This window comes from Mustela nivalis (assembly GCF_964662115.1).
Source record: "Mustela nivalis genome assembly, chromosome: 12".
NCBI lineage: Eukaryota > Metazoa > Chordata > Mammalia > Carnivora > Mustelidae > Mustela > Mustela nivalis.
The window spans coordinates 69,231,588-69,253,145 of record NC_139031.1 but is presented as its reverse complement, the minus strand read 5'-3'; the positions used below and the strand labels follow the sequence as shown (position 1 = coordinate 69,253,145).

The window sequence follows — 21,558 nt, the reverse complement described above, 5'->3', positions numbered from 1 at the left end:
AAGGCTCATATAGTTTTTTGCTTCATAAATACTAAATTACAGTTTAAAATTAGTACAAAGATGGATTTTTTTTCCCCATCCAAGTTCCTAGATTCCTGAATTCTACTCACTGAAGCACACCACTTTATAATTAGTGAATAGACTATATCTTTTTTTGTCAGAGATAATGTGAAAATCTCTAAAAGCAGAGATTTTTTTTGTTGTTGTTGCCTTCACAAATAGTTTAACACAACCCTTCTAGCATCTTCCCCTTGTACATAAGGGAAGATAGTTTGGCCTCATCCAGCAAAAACAGATCATGTGGTCAAATTACAACAAATATATAGTCAGGTCCCCAGTTACACTTTGAGTTGATTCTTGAACACAGGCTGCACACAGTGCAGCCAATGATACTACTCCCAAAGACCCTATACTCCATGCTACCTTAAAGCCAGAGTTACTACTCTCAGATTTTATATATATATTTTTTAAAGATTTTTAACCTAAATTAAGTTTTAGTAAACAAAACTAATAACCGAAACGTCCCTAATTAGATTCTGGAGAGGAAGCAGGAAACACTGAGAGCCAAAGAGAACAGAAACTATTCCTTAAGGACTTTATTTTGGGCTTTCACATTTATGTCACCATGTGGAACCAGATGGAAATTTATCAGATAAACAAATATATAGCATTTAGTAGTTAGATTAAGATACTTGTGCATTCTTTAGTACTATTATTTTTTAGGAAACATAATTACTAAGTCATCGTCAGATCTGTTTGTTTCCTGGAGACAATGCTTCTTCCAGTTAAAATTTCAAAGGACATTTTTCTACAGCATAGCTCCACCACGCTGGGTATCATACCAAAACAACTGATGAGATTCTTTTTTATCAAAGGCTTTACATGGGAGTTCCTTATCCACCCATCCTCACTCACACACACACAAACATTACTCAGTAAATAAATAACCCGAGTTTCCAAGTATCTCCCTGGGCCTCTGGGCTTTTTTCTACTTGCAGATCTAAGATGTAAATACCCCAAATCTACTTTCCAAGAGCTATGTTTGTTAAGATTAATACCTGGACACTGTGTTTAGAATCTGTCAATTACCAAGATCCCCCTAAATAATTTCATACTAGTGAATTTGATTTCCTTAATAGCCATCATAAAACTATTAGGAAATATACGAAATGCCATTAGATTTGATGGAACCATTCAGTTAAGAAAATATAAAAACTAAGTTAATCTAGTTGTCCTTTAAAATTCAAAGAATACACCAGGAGTTGTTTCGTAAACTTCATTCTCTTCAAATGCTTTTGCGGTTTACAGTGATGTTTCACATGTTAGTTCCTTGTGGCCTTTTTCATTTTGATCTTCGTTTGTATCGGATAACTGGGTTTTCAGGGGTGTGAATCATGGTTGTATAATTCACAGTGGGAAAATATCCATCAATGAGATCAAATTCATATAAACGAAGCATAGTGGACCAAATTGTCTTGATCTGAACGTAGGCAAAATTCTCCCCAATACAACGATGACGTCCTATTAAAAAAAGGAAAATTTTTTAAGAATCAATTGAAATTCTTTTTCCCATCTTTTCTCCTGGAGTGATAAATTTGTTTACACTTTGGAGGGATAGCAGATATAGAGATTATATTATATAGGGGAAAGATGACATATTCTTTTCACATAAAAGAAGAATATAAAAAAATAGTTAATAAAAATCTCAGATTTTCAAGGTTTCTTTTTTAAGGGAAACGTACTTGGATGATTATATAATGACTCTTCTAATTGCTTTTTTCTTTGAAATGTCACATCTAAGTTTAAATATATGTAAGATTTGAAATCTATGATGACAATCTATTTTGGAAATACACTAGAATATTCTTAGCTTCTGTCCCAAGACAGCCTTAATTAAAAGTCAATCAAAACTTTAAATGCCAGGGGCAACCTGGCTGGCCAATCAAGGGAGTGTGTGCAATTCTTGGTCTCAGGGTTGTGAGTTTGAGCCCCATACTGGGTGTAGAGATTACTTAAAAATACAGTCTTTAAAAAAACACTTTAAATGCCATTTCAAAAGAACAATGGGAGAAAAAGGGATTTAATAAATCAAAATAGTAACACATACTAAGATCAAAATTTAAAAGGTTATATACACATAAAAACTGACAAATTGATTCAAAAACACATGGATTTAAAAATACTAATTCAAAAGGATACATGCACCCCAATGTTTATGATATTACCTACAGTAGCCAAATTATGGAAATAGCCCAAGTATCTATAAACATGAACGGATAAAGAAGGTGTGGTACATATATACAATGGAATATTACACAGTCATAAAAAAATGAAATCCTAGGGCGCCTGGATGGCTCAGTGGGTTAAAGCCTCTGCCTTCGGCTCAGGTCATGGTCTCAGGGTCCTGGGATCGAGCCCCTCCTTGGGCTCTCTGCTCCACGGGCAGCCTGCTTCCTCCTCTGCCTGCCTCTCTGCCTACCTGTGATCTCTGTCAAATAAGTAAAATTTTAAAAAAAAGAGAGAATGAAATCCTGCCATTTGCAACAATTTGGATGGAGCTAAAAACTATTATGCTAAGCAAAGTAAGTCAGAGAAAGACAAATGCCATCGGATTGCACTTGTGGAATTAAAGAACAAAGGAGCAAAGGGGAAAAAGAGGCAACCCAAGAAACAGACTCTTTACTATAGAGAACAAACTAAAGGTTATCAGAATGGAGGTGGAGGTGAGGGGGCGTGATTAAGGCAGGCACTTGTAATGAGCACCGGGTGTTGTATGGAAGTGTTGAGTCACTATATTATACCCCTAAAACTAGTATTACACTGTATGTTAACTAAGTGGAATTCAAATGAGACCATTTTTTTTTAAATGCATATAGAAATGCAAAGGAGGACCGAAGATATCCAGAGCAGTCTTGGGGAAAAAAAAATAAAAAGTTGGAAGACTTAAACTGACTTCAAATCTGACTTCAATACTAAAGGTACAACAGCTGTGATACTGTGGTTTATAATAAATATTTGCTCCTTCTCCCATCCTTAGCACAGAGCTCCTCAAACACCTTGGAATTTCTTAAGAGCAAAGAGCAGTAAAAGAAAAAGACTTTTGTTATTCAAAACAAGCTCCTTTCAACCACAGCTGGGTTTGTAAATGAGGGGACTTCTAGAAATCCCCTCAGAGTAGGGCCTGGCAGCCAGGGGAACCAACCATGTGCTTAAAGGGTTAGAACTTACAGCCCTAACTCCTGACCTCCAGGACAGAAAAGGGACTGGAGGTTGAATTAATCACCAAAGATTTAATCAATCATGCCTACATAATGAAGCCTCACCCCTATAGTATGGAGGACTGAGAGCTGTATTCAGAGAGCTTTCCAGAGCAGTGAACCTATGGAGACAGTGGGCATGTGGCATTCCCAGAAGGCATGGAAGCTCTGTGCCCCTTTCCCCATACCTTGCCCTATGTATCTCCTCAATAAGCTGTTCCTGAGTTGTATCCCCCCCGCTTTGTAATAAACTGTTAATCCAGTAAATAAACTGTTTTCTGGGTTCTGTGAGCCATTTTAAGAAGCTGTGGCACCCCAAAGAGGAGACCAAGAAAACTCTGACTTATAGCTCAGCAGTCAGAAGAACAGGAGACAAAATGGACTCGCAACTGGTATCTGAAGTAATGGAGGGCAAGGGGGAGTCTTGTGGGACTACGCCCTTAACCTCTGGGGTCTGTGATTACCCCAGGTGAATAGTGTCAGAACTGAGTTGAACTGCAGGACACCCAGTGGGTGTCCATAGAAAATTAGTGTGGGAAAAACACCCAAACATTTAGTGGCCAGAAATGTTGTTAGAAGTAGAGTGTAGAGTAGAAAGTGGGGTTCTTTTTCTTTCACAGCAACCAACCAAAACAATGTGGTCCTGGACAGGGCTCAACAAACAGAACAATAAAACACAGCAAAGGGTGAAGACATACTTTTATGGTTATTTGATTATCAGCAAAGGCAGTAAATAAAGCAAGCCAAGGATGAAAAAGTTTTTTTAACATATGGTATGGGAATAACTGTATCTAACATTAAAAAAAGGGGAGGTGGTGCCTGTGCGGGCTCAGTGGATTAAGCATCTATCTTCGGCTCAGGTCATGATCCTGGGGTCCTGGGATAGAGCTCACATCAGGTTCCCTATTCAGTGTGGAGCCTGCTTCTCCCTATCCCTCTGCCCCAACCCCCAGTGTATACTCTCTTGCTTGCTTTCTCAAATAAGTAAAATCTTTTTTAAAACGACAAACCAAAAAACCTTCAATTTCTGTCTCACACCAACTCAAAAACTAATTCCAGGTGATCATAGACCTAAACATAATGCTACGGCAATCAAAAAAATTTTTTAAGATTTTATTTATTAGAGCATGAGAGAGAGCAGACAGCACAAGCAGCGGGGGTTGGAGGGGAACAGAGGGAAAGGGAGAAGCAGACTCTCCACTGAGCAGGGAGCCCCAAGCAGGGCTTGATCCCAGGACCCTTAGATCATGACCTAAGCCAAAGGCACACAGGTGCCCCAAACCATCATATTTTAATAGGGAATAATAGAGGAGAATGTCTTCATAGCTTGGGGCCCAGGCAAAGGTTTTTAGACAGGACTGGGAAACAATAACAATTTTAAAAATCAGATTTGATTGAGGTTATTCATTTGTCAAAACAATGAATACTGACTTGAATATTTCACTGTAAAATCTTACATCAAAACTAGAATACTGAAGTGTAGTTTATTATATACTTGCTGAAAAACAAGGGTGACAATATACTGATGTATATATAGTTTACTTTAAAATGCACTTGATAAGTAAATCAAGTGATGGACAGATATGTGATAAAACAAGTATAAGTAAAATGTCAGTGGCAGAATCTAGATAATGGGTATATGAATGTTCAATATAAAATTCTTTTGACTTTGCTTCGAAATTTTTATTAAAATGTCAGGGGAATTTTAATAATAGGAAATATAATTCATGTATTTTTAAAAGGTTATATATAAAAGCCAGAGAGACAAACAATAAAAGATGATATCAGAAATAGTTAGGCCAGAAATGACTAATGCCTTCCAATCTCTCCAGCCTACCAGAACCTCATAAAGTAGTGAGCTCAGTAACAAAAGATGGCTTTTCAGGGAATACAAAAAGATCAAATTACTGGAATTGAAAAAAGCATTGTTAAGCCTTGGTTTCCATTTCTGAAAAATGAATGACAGTCCCCATTCTTCATAGTGTGGTTGTGAAGATTAAATAGAGGAAAAATTTTAAAATGCGTATTACTAGCACAGTGCTGCATGGCCCATAAATGCACTTACTTCGAGGAGCCCTATTTAAGAAGAGTGTTTACAAACCGTTCCATATGCAAATACAACATCTAAGGAGAGGGTTGGCTTACTCACAGGAAGATTAAAGGATTATTTTTAATAGAAGGAAACTAGAAGTACCCTAACTATGAATTAATAGAAAAATGGATAAATTCTGATGATTCACAAAGATAATATGACACTGAATAAGCTACATGCTACATTCACCAACACAGAAAAAATTACACAATTACAGAGTCATGATTAAAGAAACTGGGACACGTTTAACATGATGATCATATGGGGTAGAACACTGTCCCCCCAAAATTCATATCTACTCAGAAATCAGACTTTGCAGATATAATTAGTTACGATGAAGTCATACCAGGTTAGGATGAACCCTGAATCCAATGCTGGTGTGTCCTTCAAAGAAAGCCATGCACAGATTCAGAGATACACCCACAGGGCAGATGGCCAAGGGAAGACAGGCAGTGATGAGAGCAATATAGCTACAAGCCAAGGAATGCCAAAGATGGCCAAGAGCCTCCAGAAGTTTGGGACAAGCAAGGAAAGACTGTCCCCTGGAGCCAACAGGAAGAGTAAGGCCCTGCCAACATCTTAATTTCAGACTTCCAGCCCCCAGAAATGTGGAAGAATAAATGTCTATTGTTTTAAATCATCCAGTTTGTGGGAGGTACAGTAGCCCTAGGAAACTAGCACAATGGTGAAAAATTTGAGGGAACATTATATCCTATATTGAGATAGCTCAAAGATATACAGTATAACTTCAGAGAAAACAACTAGGGGATGTTTTAAACACAATGGGATGTTTAAAGGAAACATTACAATTTTTTTTTTTTTTAAGTAGGCTCAACACCCAACATGGGGGCTTGAACTCATGACCCTGAGACCAAGAGTCACATGCTCTACCAACTGAGCCAGCCAAGTGCCCCCAGATTACAGATTTAATGTTAAGTTTTTAAAAATGGAATCTGTTCAAAGAACAAATGAGCTGCCACAGAAGGTAACTGAGCAATCTATTACCTAAAAAAGTTCAAGCGCAGTCCAGGCAATTAGCAGTTTAGAAATGACTCCTGTTTGGGGCAGATTTGGGGCCACAGAACTAATGCCCCTTCCAACTGTTTGAACAATCTACGACTCTTTCATATGTGATGTTATATACCATATTATTAAATTTATTTATTAAAGTTATAAGATCTGAAGTTCCTAAAGTACTTTCTACTTCCCTTTACATATGGAGACAGTGTGACCAATGACAAAAAAAAGTTGTGCCACTTCAAATCTCTTTGGAAAGGCTAAACAAGAAGTCATAAAACGTAGTTTAATCTGTCGAGTACCAGTGAAGAGAGAGATTATCGCAGGAACAAAGGTCTGCCTGCATAATTTAAGGATCGTAACTGAAATGCATAAGCTTGCAAAACCTATGCAAGACCTGCCCAAATTTAAAGACCATTTTATCCTAAGGATACAGACAGAGCACCAAAAAGTTGACTAACAATCCAGAAAAGCTTCAATTTTAATAAGACTGCTTTTGCTCTTTTCTGAAACACTGATAATCTCTTACAATGTTTAGCCTGAAATAATTGCCCAAATGGTGTGCTAATTCCCGTGGCTCTTTAAAATTCACAAAGAGCTTTAAATACTGTTATAAGGGAGAACAGGGTGTACTATAAAAATTAAACCTGAAAAAACTAAATTGGTCAGAAGGTAACAGGGCATTATACAAGGATTCACTGAGCTATTTCCTTTAGAACAAAGAAAATACTTTTTCCAATTTGGCAAAGATGATACTCCTACAAATGTTGACAGGAATGTCCCTATGAGGAAAAGATGTTTATAAATAAAATTCATATGGATTATTTTTACCGACATAAATATATTATCAGAACAAACATTTCAAATGTAAAATGGTATCTTACCAGCTCCAAATGGCACATAAGCAAACTTCTCTCCTGATGCTGGATTGTCCTGTAAGTAGCGATCAGGATTAAAGTCCAGACGTTCTACCCATGAGTCTTTAAGTCTCTGATTGACAGTGGGAGAGACACACACCTGATGTCCTGGAGGAATGGTATACCCTGCCACAGTCTACAAATGAAACCAACACACTTCATTAGATAATATAAGAACTATTTTACCAAATAACCAGACTATTATGTAATAAAGCATTAACACATGTAATACACATATATTTTTAAAACTAGCTAGATGATAGGCCAGGTAAAAATTATTTTCACTCAAGATGATTTCCAAGTGACCCAACACTGGGCTGAAAACTTTAAAAAGCCGTAATACCTCAGAGGTAGCCGAGGGATATCAAGGAGCCTTTCACAATCCGATCTGTATATTTCCACACTACCAGAATTTTTTTTTTCACACTACCAGAATTTTTAACAAAAGAAGCTTTTTTAAAAACCAGAGGGGAAAAATATACTACCATTTTGAAAACCCTAATTGTCGGGGCACCTCGGTGGCTTAGTCGTTAAACGTCTGCCTTCGGCTCAGGTCATGATCCCAGGGTCCTGGGATCAAGCCCTGCATTGATCAGGCTCCCTGCTCAGCAGAAAGCCTGCTTTTGCCTCTCCCAACCCCTCTCCTGCTTGTGTCCCCTCCCTCGCTCTCTCTCTCTGTGTCAAATAAATAAATAAAATCTTTTAAAAAAAACAAAAACCAAAAAACCCTAATTGTTAAATAAAAATGCAGGGAACAGATTAGCATGTATACTCTCTAATTACATAAAATTATCTATATAATCAGAATATGTAATTATATATTAGAACATAAAAAACTGAAATTATATGGGAATGATTATCCTTTTTTAATTTAAAAAATTCTCTTTGGGGGCGCCTGGGTGGCTCAGTGGGTTAAGGCCTCTGCCTTCGGCTCGGGTCATAATCTCAGGGTCCTGGGATCGAGCCCCACATCGACTCTCTGTTCAGTGGGGAGCCTACTTCCCCCTCTTTCTCTGCCTGCCTCTCTGCCTACTTGAGATCTCTGTCCGTCAAATAAATAAATCTTTTAAAAAAATTCTCTTTGCTGTTATATTTTTCTTCTTTTTGATCAATTAAACAGGAATGGAAAGGGAAATCTAACCAAGAGACTCACCTGAGGAGTTTTGGCCATTCTCATCATGGTCATTATAGGAGGTCGAAGTCTTAATGTTTCTTTTATACAGCGATCAAGTAAATTTAGATCCTTCAGCTAAAAAGGGAAAACATTTCCCGAGTTTTAGAAATATCTTAATTTACTTCAGCAGTATGTGTTTAAATTTCTGGGTTAAAATAAAATAGATTATATTGCGGTAGAAGTGCACAGGTAACTGGTTCAGTATCTGAGATTATCTCATTCTGTCATTATCCATGATCAACAAGGGAAAGAGGCCAAGATACCATCAGTATAAGCCGTAATCACTGAAGAATGGCACAGTAAGGGGCTGCAAAAATCCACTTGTCTAAAAAATGAAAACACTAGCAAAAATCACGCTACCACATGTATGAAACCTGAAACATGCTAAGTGAAAGAAGCCGGTCACAAAAGACCACATATTGTATAATCCCATTTATATGAGAATGTCCAGGGTACGGCAAATCCATACAGACAAAAAGTAGATTAGTGGTAGCCAGGGGTAGGGGAAATGGAGCATTTGACTGCTTTCAAATTGGATACCAGCTTTCTTTTGGTAGTGATTTAAATGTCCTAAAATTGTGATGGTTTTCACAATTCTGAATATATCAAAAAATAGCAAGTTATATACTCTAAATGGCCTGATTCTATATTATGTAAATTATGTATCAATTATTATTTTAAAAGTTACAAAATCAGGAATGAAAGAGCCATCACTCCTGACCTTACAGAAATAGAAAGGATTCTAAGAGAATACTATAATAACTGTAAACCAATGAATTAGGAAACCTAGAAGAAAATGGACACATTCCTAGAAGGACAAAACCAAAGATTCAAGAAGAAACAAAACGTATGAATAGATGTATAACACATAATCAACTTCCCACAAAGAAAAGCACAGACTCCAATGGCTTTACTGGTGAATTCTAACCAAACATGTAAGAAGGATTATTAATCCTTCACAAACTCTTCCAAAAAAATAAAAGGGGAGGGAACACTGGTAAACTCATTCTGAGACCAGCATTTCTCCATGCACCAAAACCTGTCAAAGACCTCATAATAAAACTACACATCAATATTCTGTATGAACACAGATGCAAAAATCCTCAACAAAATACTAGCAAACTGAATCCAATGTTAAGACATTTCACAGAGGTGTGTGGGGAATTTTCTAAAAGAAGCTAAGCAATTTAATCTATAGTAAATAGAATATATCAAATTGTCCCCTTTAAAAACTAGCCATTCATTATATACTGCAGTCACAAAGCAATGAAAGGAAAAATGCAACAAACCTGGTCATAAGTTAAAGGAGGGAGATGTTCTCCACAGACTGTTTTCTGTTCTAAATAACATTTCTCTTGAAGTGTTTTGTCTCTGGCCAAAAAGAAGCCCATCCAGGCACTAGTAGTTGAGGATGTGTGCTGGCCAGCAAGGAGCAGTCCAATAAGCATGCCCGCCACTTCGTCATCTGTCAAAGGGCGCCCATCCCTGTGGAAGGAGTCACACACAAATTTAACAGTTCGGCAGACCCACTTCATGCTCCACATTTAAATAAAGGGTCATAGTGAGTAAGTTTTTCAGGTGTAATAGTCTTGCATTTGCCCATCACAAATGAGAATTCTTTCCCCTGAGGGGAAAGAGACAGACAATAGAAAAGTATGATTTTCATTACAAAAGATGTTACTGTGGTTTGTCAATAGATGTTTCCCCATGTGTGGTCCTCAGGCTCCAGGAAGGCGATGGGATCCCAAGAATTCGTGTCTCATCCATTTAACAAGCCCAAGGCTCACAGCTACGAATTTTGTCAACATCACTACTTTTTAACTGGACATATTATTTAACTTTGTTTTAATATGCAATTTCCTGCTTCGGCTTAACATGTGATCCAAACAGCACTTACTTGTAAGTAGAATCTAGTAAAGTTTGGAGAATGTCATCAATTTTTTCTTCTGACTGTCTGCGCTTCTGGATTGCTTTATAGAAAATATTCTTGATCTCTCGATGAGCTCTGTCCCTACGTCTGCAATTCAAAGACAAAAATGACTAAAAAAATAATGTCATACTTCCTGGCATCAGATTCATTTTGGAAAATAACCAGGACCTCGCTTACAGCAACCTTATTTAACTAATTTAAATGACTCTAATAAAACAACTGATTAAAAAAAACTCAGAACCAAAAGAAAAAGAGAAGCTATAAAAATCTCATACTGTTAGAAATTTCTAGGATCCTTAAAGGCAAGAAATGTGTCCTAACATATATATCCCTGATTGCTAATATACTTCCTGTGTTCTAACACAAGGTCTAAAACAAGACTTATGATTATTACTTTAGAACCATTTTCCAGTTTAACAGAAGAACACTCCTTTAAATTAACGAAATTCCAATTTTAACCAAATTAATTTTTTAAAAAGATGGAGAGTCATTCTGGTTTTTCTGTAGGAGTCAGAATTTAAATAAACCTAAGATTTATTTAGGATGATCTAAATCTAGGATTTAGAACACGACTACAGTATATAGGATTTGATTCTACTTTTGATCTTCTGAGACAACATGGTTTAATAGGGGCAAAAATACTAGTATAGTCAGAAAACAAACTTCAGGTCCCCAAATCTTAACCTTTAAAGTAGAGTGCTCATGTTTGAGAAAGTTAATCACCCACTTTGACTTCCTGTGAGGTAGATGCTCTTAGCTTCACTTCACAGGCAGCTGCATGTTACACACAGCCAGAAAGCAGTGGAGCTGAAATTTAAAACCAGGCAACCTGACTACCTAGCCTCTACCTAGCTTCTTAAAACCAGACAACCTGACTACCTAGCTGACTGCCTAAGGCTTCCAATAAAAACAGCTGCTCCGCTGTGTTTGTAAGACTGTTACTGAGGATCTGCTGAGACAATGTGGGAAGATGTTTCCCAATATAAACATAGCAGTGCCAGAAAAACAGAAGGCCTGTTTTAAGAAAGGGAATGGAATAATTTGGTTAAATCATTTGGTTCAGATAAGCCAGAGAAAGACTGGGCTAAAGTGGGAAAGGTCTATCATACCAAGCTCAGGCATTTCTGACTTCATCTAGGAAATAGAAAAGGGAAAAAACAGAGTGTTGCACGTTCCTGGAGACCCCACTACAGGTTACGGATGAAAACATTTTAAAAACTGCAAAGCTCCTTACAAATATAATGTTTTACAAGTTCCAAAGAATTCCAGAGAATCTCTCCTGGCTTTCCCTTTTTCTCCCCCTCTTTAACCTGAAACTCTACAAAACTATGTAGCAGAAGCAGAAAAAGGGAGTGCCAGTTTAACTCCTCCCATCTCTCACCTGAACGGAAATGAATCAACAGGTATAGAAAGCCCACTAATATGCAAGACACTAAACTATATGTCAAGTCCTCTAAGCAGTATTTCTTTGTATCAGATGGTCCCCGCCTTTAAGGAAATCACAGTATAGTTTTGAGAAAAGCACTACTACTTCAAAACAAAGAAATTTCACAACAGACTATAAAAACTATAAAATGGTCATATTTTCAAATAAGTGCATAGAGGGGTGTATCACTGTTAGGTAGAGCCCAGAGACCTTTCTGAGTAGATGAGATATGTGAGATAAGTAGGTTTTAAATGAGAACAGCTAGACAACACATGACCTCTTATAAACTGAAACTGAGCTTAAATGAGCTCACTACATAAAGAAAACCTGTCTTGAATTCTTACAGAAGAAGGGAGCTCATAATCTCCCCTAATTTGTCTGTTTTATGTTTATTTTTTTATCTTGGTGAATGCAAAGCATACCAACACTGCAGCATTTCTACAGTTAAATAAGCAAGTACGGCGTCTTTATCCATACCTGAAACTAGGCAAAGGGAGCCAGCCTGGCAGCAGCCAGGCCGCATGGCTAAAACCTCCATCCAGATCTGCATACAGCTGTGCCACTTTCTCATTGAGTTGACTTCTGATTTCCTTTCCATGTAAACAATGGCTAGCTGTTAAAATTATGAGCTCAGAAAGAGCCTCAAACAAATCTAGAGGGAAAAAGATCATTCCCATTACTATTGCCAAATAGTCTTTTGAAATTTTCACTTTCTTAGAGATGTAAAAGTATTACAAAGGAAAACTGTGAACACAAACTCAAGAACCAACAATATCCTGTTTGTATCTTCAAAAAAAAAAAAAAAAAAGCCTACAGACAGACATGGACACAACAAAGAGAGGCAAGAAACTCATGATGAGAAGCATCTCTGTACAGCCAAAACGGAAGCCACAAAGGCATCCCTGGACCTCACTCATGACTCTTCAACTTGAAAAGATAAATTGAAGATAAAAAAGAATACAGTGAGGGGCACCTAGCTGGCTCAGTTGATAGAGCGTGTGATTTTTTATCTCGGAGTCATGAGCTTGAGCCTTGCACTGGGTGTAGAGATTACTTAAAAATAAAAATTTTTTAAAAATGAATAAATTTACAGGAATTCCAAGTACTTCCTTCCAATAAAGTTACAGGAGTTCGAAGGTCAAAAGCAATTAGACCAGGACTAAAATTTGAGGTCTTGCCTATATATGTAAGAAAACTGTAGCTAATCATCAGTTGGTATATCCCAAACTGGAGACAGATACGTCAGGGAAGCACATTTGGATGACATTTAAAAATCATAAAAATTACCCAATGCCTTCTTTAATTCTGTATTTACCAAATGAACTTCCAATTATCACTTGGCTTTGCAGTTAGATTTGCCAATGAAGGTTAGCAAATTCTGGTGTTCTTAGTGCTATAACTTTGTCTCACTTATACTTATTAAGTTGGCCATTTTGGTTTATACATCAGCTTCTTAACCAACTGAGCCACCCAGGTGTCCCTATACATCAGCTTCTTCTATTGTTAGAAATATATCACATCAGCTTCAGGTGGCTTAAAAACAAAATGAAGTTTCTGGACCATTTAAAAACTGAAGACCACACCCAAAATATGGAGACCCACACAGAGGTCTTGATGCCCAGTGAGGCAGATGTTGCTTCCTGACGTGGGGTGGGAATTTTCTCTGAGAGGAACACTTACTGTCCAATATAAATAATGGATTCACATAAGTATCCAAAGAAGATCAAGTTATACTCATTATATGCTATACATAATGCAAGAAAGCATATAATAACATTTGGTGATAGAGTAAGCCTACGTATTTAAATTTACTCTTTTCATTAAATAAGTCATTCCCATACAATATCAGATAGATAGGGTATGACATACAAAATTAAATCATTTAGACTTTTACTTGCTCGTGGTGGGTTAAAAAAAGTTATTTTTACTTTTTGTCTTAAAATGACCTTGCAAAAAGTTTTACGTTCAGTTTATTTCAAAATTTAACCATGACTCGTATTTGTACAAATACATGGATGTTAATTAACCCATTCTAAGGTTTTTGATAGGTGAACAGCAATAATCACTTCCTCTCAGGTCTTTTTAACTCTGTGGTTATCAAAACATATTCATTCCATATGTTTTTACATACGCTGCAGATGGTTTTTCATTATACACACACACATATATTCTTACATTTCTAGTCATAAAAAAAAGTAGAAATACTAGGACAAATGCAAAACCAAAACAGTTTGCTTACTTTTTTCTCCACTTTCTCCCCAACTCTGGAAGTATTCCTTTGTTTCTTTCTCAATTATAGAAACATGCTGTCTAAAGTGGGCTATGTTAAGGCCACTTTTTAACATTTTCTTCTGCTCCAAAAAAACCTTCAAAATATTAACAGTATAATACCAAGCATTAAAACACAATTTTGTTTTATCAGAAGATTCATTTGGGTTATTATAACTCTGTAACACTCGAAGAAAACAATATTCTAAAAAAAGATATGGAGATAAAAATAATAAAAGATTTTTTTAAACCAGACATGGATCTGAAGTAACACACACAGAGATACCTGCTATGCAGGCCCTCAACTAATGTTAAATTAGGAATCCGAATGCCTTTCCTACATACGCATTTTCCCACTCCTGACCCGAGGGCTTCCCTTTCCTATCCTGTTAGGTTCTAGCATCCCAACCCAACCCAGATACCAACACAAGTCCCCAAAGGTTCATTATGTTCCCATATCATTTTTATCCTACTTCATATATTTTCCCATTCCATTCCCAAACAACCATCATTCTTCTCACTATCTTCCAGAAGTTTAACGAGAATTTCAATATAGTCTGACTGAAATAAATTCACACTGAGACAACCAATGGTTTTAAACCATTGGGACATTTCTATTTTAAGAATCTGATCATCAGTGTGAAAAAATGAGTAGATATATTTGACCAGAGGGATTTTCTAGGGTTCTTGCATTTGGCCTTGAGGAGCCATTCATTCCCCCGCACCTCGCTCATCCCCAGAAATAACACTTCATGTCAACTCTTAACCACTACACTAGGATACTAGGTCATGTGTGGTACGATCTCAGCCAGAGCCCACACCAAGCCACAGAGCCAATGATCTCATCTGTGTTTTGCATCAATTTGCACCACTTTAATATCTGACTTTAAGAGGGGAAAAGAAATCACACTAACTTCTAAAGCCAACAATCTCTAGCTCAAAAGAGCGCATATGCTAGAGTTTCAGGCAGGAGTAGAGTCATAAGAGGCCCTTCCAATGAAATAATGAGATTTTCTTGTTACCCACTTGAATCAATGCCCAAAGTTACCATCAATTCTCTTTCTTTGTACAGGCAACCTTTAAAATTGCTTAGCCCATGTCTGCAGCTATAAAACAATACCCATTCCTCATCAGTTACCCAGGCCTTTCCTTTTAAATGTCTCATTCTACAGATTTTTTTGAACCAAGGAATGTATTTCTACATTCTAAATGTACAATATTATATTACCAGCTGTAACTATTATATTACAGATTTGTCTTTCTTGAAGATACTGGCGTCACCTACTGGATTTGGCACATCATATGCAACTCCCTTCCCAAACACAGGTGTTGTCAGACGACTGTAGACATCTTCTGCATTCAGGTCCTCGTTTTTACTATTAAAAAGCAGTGCAGCAGCATCACTCCCCAGAAGATAAGTAAATGTCTTGCCCACCATGGTAAAACTAAATACAGGTCCATACTAAAGAAAGAAAAGTAGCCATAGTGATGATACTGAAAAATATGTACCCCTAAACAAAACACTAATTCATTAATTCACAAAACATTTTTGAAAATGAAAACACGCATAAACTTTAATGCAATTATTCACCCAGTCTTTGTGCAAATTTGTAATTATTTTCATCGAGTTGAAAGTAAAATACAAACTTTTTATTCTGCTTTTTTTCAGTTTCTACTGAAAATATTCTCTATCCTTTACACAGACATTGTAATTTTAGGAATTATTCTTTCATTATTGGACATATGGATGATATGTCAGTTCTTTATTTATTATGGATAATTCTGCAATGAGTATCTCTGAGAATACAGACTTTTTCCCCCCTTGGATAAAGATAAATTCACAGGAGTCACCAAAGGTTATGACCTGTCCTATTGTGCTTGCTGTGTAAAGACATCCGAAGTTTATTTAGTTACCCAGTTTACTACTATCCCACCAACACTAAATGATTTCATTTTTAACTTTTTGTTAATCTGGTTGGGTGCTAAATGCTTTACCTTGAAGTTTTCTGATTATTAGTAAAGACCAGGCTCTGGGGATACAACTAAATCAAATAATCACATTAACAAATGTAAAAATGCAAATGTGACAAGTACTATTGGAAGGAAAGCAACTCCATGAGGAGAGAACTGATAAAAGGGAGACCAAAGAGAGGAAAGGCCACCTGAGCCTCAGCTCAAAGGATGAGACACAAAGATCCTAACTAGGGGCGGCAGGCGCTGGGGAAGGACAAGATGAGATGAGAGCTGAGTCTGCAGGGCTGAGACTATATTATAGAGTCTCCTAAGCCATATTAGGAAGAAGTTTTTTCTTACAAGCAATGGAAACCCATAGATTTTAAACTGCATGGGAGGGACACACGGATATATGCATATTTTAAAAGAAAGATCCCTCTGGCTGCTATATGGAGGAGGGTGAAACAAGAGCAGAAGGAATGTCGGACGAGTTAGAGCCTATTGCAGGAACCTGATGATGAAAACCTGCCATGTGGTAATGATGGGGCAGTGCACACAGAAGCAGATGGATGCTGAATTATTTTGAAGAGAGAATTTGCAGACATCAATGGATTGAGAAAGGGAAGTATCAAGAATGAATCCTAGGCTTCTGGCAAACAGAAAAATGGTGAGAAGAGAAAACAAGACAACCAGGATTGGAGAGAGAAAAACCAAGGGTTAGCCTTCAGAAATGCTGGATTTCAGGCACCTGTGAGACAACTCAGGAAGAATCATGTGGGAGTTGGGACATCTGGGTCTGGAGCTGGAGAAGAGACTTTCACCAGAGACATTACTTTGGGTGTCACCTAGCTATGTCTAGTAAGTGAAGCCACAGGTTAGAGATGAAATCACCTAGGAAAGACTAAAGGCCAAGGCCCAAACCTCCATGAATCCCATCAGTAAATGCCCAGGCATGAGCCCACTAATGAGTTAGAGAAAAAGCAGTCAGAGAAATAGAGGGGCAAATGAGAGAAGCCACATTTAAGAAGGAGGGAGTAGTCACCAGTGACAAATACAGCTGAGGGGTCAAGTTCATTAAACTAGGACGTGGAGCTCATTAGTGAAGGGGCTGACAGACTAGGGTAGACTGAGAGTAAGTAAACAGGACATTTTGGAAACAGTAAGTACAGAAAACTTGCTAATGGGGGAGGGGCATGAGAGGAGACCTGTAAGTCAAGAGAAGCTCTAGTCTTTTTAAATGAGTGACTTTTGAAAACTTTTCAGAGAAAATGGGAAAGATCCAGTTGAAGGCAGTCACTACACAAAGAAGAAATAACAGCATAAGGTTCCTGAGATCAAAGATGGATTGAGACTTTAACTTCCAAAAGGAAGCAAAATAGTATAAAATCAACATGATAGCCCCTGCTGGGCTCATAGCACAAGATTCTGGAGCCAGACTGCCAAGGTTCACATTCCAGGTCCTCTCCCTGTTAGCTATTGTGACCTTGGTCTACAGTCAGAGAACTTAACCTTTCTGTACTTCAGTTTCCCTCATTCATAAAATGGAAATAACAGAACCTATTATCAAGACTAAATATGTATCACCTTATCCATGATGTGTGTGTGTGTGTGTGTACAGAGAGATATATAAATAAATATATATAGATATTATAGATATATTAGGAAAGAAAGTGTTGGCCATAGTAAATTTACTTGTTTACTACTACTACTATTCCTACCACTATTATTATTACTATTATTATTATTAAAAGCACAGACTCAGAAATTAGACCATGTTTTATTATTATTATTAAAAGCACAGATTCAGAAATTAGACGATGTATAAATCCTGGCTTGGCCACTAGCCAGTGGTGAGCCCAAGATCAAATTATATAACCTGTTTCTCCGTTTTATCATCTATACAATGGATATACCTGAAAGGATTTTTGTGGAACTTCAGTCAGATAATCTATGTAAAGAACTTAGTAGTACAAAGTAAGTGTTTTATAATTAGTATAACAGGAAGAAAAGAGAATGATGTTTGAAAGTGGGAACATGAGAAATTTCTCTTTGGACGGTTTTACATGTCTAAAGAGGAGATAAAGTCATCTACTTTGATAGGAAGAATTAGGAGTTTAGAAAAGTGAAGGTTTGAATCATCATTGTGAGAAGTAGAAAGTATGCCAGACATACTTTGGCATAACACGACTGTTGAGCAGTGTTCAAAGTTTGCTCAGGTAGGGAATCATGAAGTTAGGAAGAAACTAATCTGGTGCGAGGAAGAAAAGAAAAAGAAAAATCCCCACAAGTTTGGGGTTTTACTAGGTAAGCAAAATGAAAAGATCCAGGGTATGTATGGTATTGGCCACAGTGGCAGTGAAATGATGGACCACTGTCCCAAACTGAAAAACAAAGGAAAGTGAAGAAAAGAAGCTAACCGGTCAGGAGAAAGTAAATGGGACAATGGACTGGAAAATCTAATAAGGTCAAAGAATGGTTCTAATGGAAGGAGCTGAAGAAGAAAGCCAGGAAAAGAAGTTGTGGTCTAAGACTAAAGTGTTTAAATTTATACTGTGGAGCTGAAAGAGTTAAGAGTGACAACAATTCACAATGGGACTGTGGGATAAATGGCTGAGTTGGTATTGGAAAGCTCACTAGAGAGAAGAGGGACAGAGATCTGAGTGGCCATGGTACCCTGTGGGTCATCCAAGTGAAACTGAAGTCACAGATGTATAGAACAGGTTAGAAAATTCCACAGGGGACAGGTTAAGAAAAAGAAGGATCGATCAGTATCAATTTTAACTATGATCAGTAAGTATAAAATTCAGGTGAGTGGTTTTTTTTTTTTTTAAAGTAGGCGAGTGGTTTTTAAATCACAGCTGCCAGAACTTTCCTCAGTGATGTCTCAAAGATCACCCAAGACACAGGAAAAGTTACAAGAGTCTCCAAGACCCCGCCAGCTTAAACAGGAACAGCTCCAATTTACCTGGTTTCCTATACTAAGATTACACTTTCTTTTTTTTTTTTTTTTTAAGATTTTATTTATTCATTTGACAGAGAGAGATCACAAGTAGACGGAGAGGCAGGCAGAGAGAGAGAGAGAGGGAAGCAGGCTCCAGCTCCCTGCAGAGCAGAGAGCCCGATGCGGGACTCGATCCCAGGACCCCGAAATCATGACCTGAGCTGAAGGCAGCGGCTTAACCCACTGAGCCACCCAGGCGCCCCTACACTTTCTCTTTTAATGTTCTGCCATTTTAAAAAAGTTTGAAAAGCACAAATTTCTTTTCCTATAATTATTTGGAAAACTTACCTTCTCATATGCATTTTCTAGGAATTCAATTGGACTTTTCCCAAATGCTATGGCATGTCCAAGGAATGGAAATGGAGAGAAAATGTATGGTGGACTTTTCTGCAAAAGAAGACAAAAAATTGCAGGTTCAGATTTCATTTTGAGATATCCTGTTTTTTGGTTTTTTTTTTTTAAGACTTTATTTGACAACGAGAGACAGCAAGAGGGAACATAAGCAGAGTGGGACAGGGAGAAGCAGGCTTCCCACCAAGCAGGGAGCCCTATGGGGCTCGATCCCAGGACCCTGGGATCATGACGTGAGCCAAAGGCAGATGCTTAACGACTGAGCCACCCAGGCAGCCCAAGATAATTATTTTAGTTTTCTGACCAAACACATGAAATTTACCACTAATAGTAATATGTTACACCTAACTTAAAAACTGCCAAACTACAAATATCTTTGGAGAGTGGCCATAGTAAAAAGAACAGAAACTCAAAACATGGTATAAGTGACTAGACAAACACAAAGGTATTGTTAATTACACATGCTGAACACTGTCCAGAGTATGTCCAGTATTATTTATTGGTGGCTCTAGGTAACGTTCTTGACCATTAGCACCCCCCAACAAAAAAAAAAAAAAAAAAAAAACAGGGAAATCAAACTGTATTGTCTTTACCACTACCACTCACAATTTTAGTTCCAGAATCTTGCCTAAAGAAGGCATAGAAAAAGACAAACAGTAACTTGAGGTATAGAAAGATGTGAAATGTTTAAGAGGAAACAGAACACAACTCATCCACTGATTTTATTTTATTTTTTAAGTAGTCTCCACACCCAGCATGGGGTCTAAACTCAGGACCCTGAGCTCAAGACCTGAGCTGAGATCAAGGACCAGATGCTTAATCAACTGAACCACCCAGCGCCCCTCATCCACTGATTTTAGAGTAGATCAGCACTAGCAGGAACTCCTTCTCACTCACTATAAAAGGTACTTTAGATACCCTAGGTTTTAAAAAACGACTTGGTCAAAAGTTCATACATTCCACTGTTTTAAAAGCTACTTGGTGTTGTTTGGTTAAGGATGCATTCATCAAATATATTAGGTAAGTATGAAGCTAATGGTCAATAAAAACACTAAATTAAAGAAACTGACACTTCACGGCATCATAAGAAGGGACAATCCAGTCACTCCCACCCTACCAAACATGCCTCCCACCCCCATACAGATAGAAATCGCCATTAGGGGAAGTACTACAGCTCAAAGGATACTGACCCCACCAGGGCAGTCACCAAGATACCACCACCAAGGCGCTCAATGCTACAGCCGACACACTGGCCTCGGCCATTTGGGGCACCAGCACCTCAGCCAGCACAACCACCACTAAGACCATAAACGCGGCAAGCACGACGCGCACCAAGACCAGACACGCGGCCACCGCCAGAATCGGTACAGATTGCAGGACCCCCAGCACCAATGCCAGCAAGACCAAGTAAGTCGCGACCACAAGCAGCAGAGGGAGCAGCCACTTCCCCGTCCCCAATGCTTCTGCCGCCGTCGCCCATCTGAGCACGGCTGCGGCCGCCACTCCCGCTAGCACTTTGGCCGTCTTTGTCCTCGTCCCGCTAGCCCTTAGACCACAGTGGTCGCTGCGTCCCCCCACCCGGATCCCCGAGGGTGCACGTACCGCCCCCGCGGGCAGGGGGGCCAGGTGGCCGACTGCGAGGCGGAACAGGTAGACTAGGCCAAGCGTGAAGGCGCAGGCGACCAGCAGCATGGACAGGAGGTTCCCGCCGGTCACCCGCTCCATCGCCTGCCCCAGCACAGACCCGCCCGCCTGCAGTAAACCCAGCAACACCATCCTGACCGCCGCAGCAGCCACTACAGTTCGCCAGAGACGCTGGAGGCCGAGGTCGCCACCGCTCCTGCGACTCGATGGAGCGAGTAAAGCCGGTAGATGGGCGTCCCGAGGCGGCCCCGGCCCCCAGGTCTCCTACTAAACCCAGTCCCACCCCCTACTGTCGGCTCCCACGCGCGCCACCCTGTGCGTCACAGAACGGGGCGGGCCTGATGCTAACTACGCCCCCAAGTAGGTCTTAATATGGCCGAGGTCTCCTTACGCCGGGAGAGGTCCTGAAAAAAGCAGGCTGCACTTATGGAATGAATGGTACAAAGACAGAAGAGAACGAAAGCTAAAGAGACGGTCACCCCCTGAGAATCGCGGGCCACCTGAGCCCGCGTGCCCGGGGTGCGGGGC

The 21,558-nt window shown here is 38.7% G+C and overlaps 1 protein-coding gene across 1 annotated transcript; it reads right to left on the bottom strand.

Annotated features, from left to right (window-relative positions):
- Positions 1-581: 581 nt before the first annotated feature.
- On the bottom strand, positions 582-21,364 carry CYP51A1 (cytochrome P450 family 51 subfamily A member 1). The gene is made up of 10 exons (XM_082692618.1): positions 20,989-21,364; positions 19,324-19,422; positions 15,367-15,543; positions 14,053-14,179; positions 12,291-12,465; positions 10,355-10,474; positions 9,747-9,942; positions 8,437-8,532; positions 7,251-7,419; positions 582-1,521 (listed from the first exon to the last, which is right to left on the bottom strand). Exons 1-10 carry the CDS (start codon positions 21,160-21,162, stop codon positions 1,343-1,345), a joined length of 1,512 nt encoding a protein of 503 aa, XP_082548744.1. The 5' UTR covers positions 21,163-21,364; the 3' UTR covers positions 582-1,342.
- Positions 21,365-21,558: the final 194 nt, after the last annotated feature.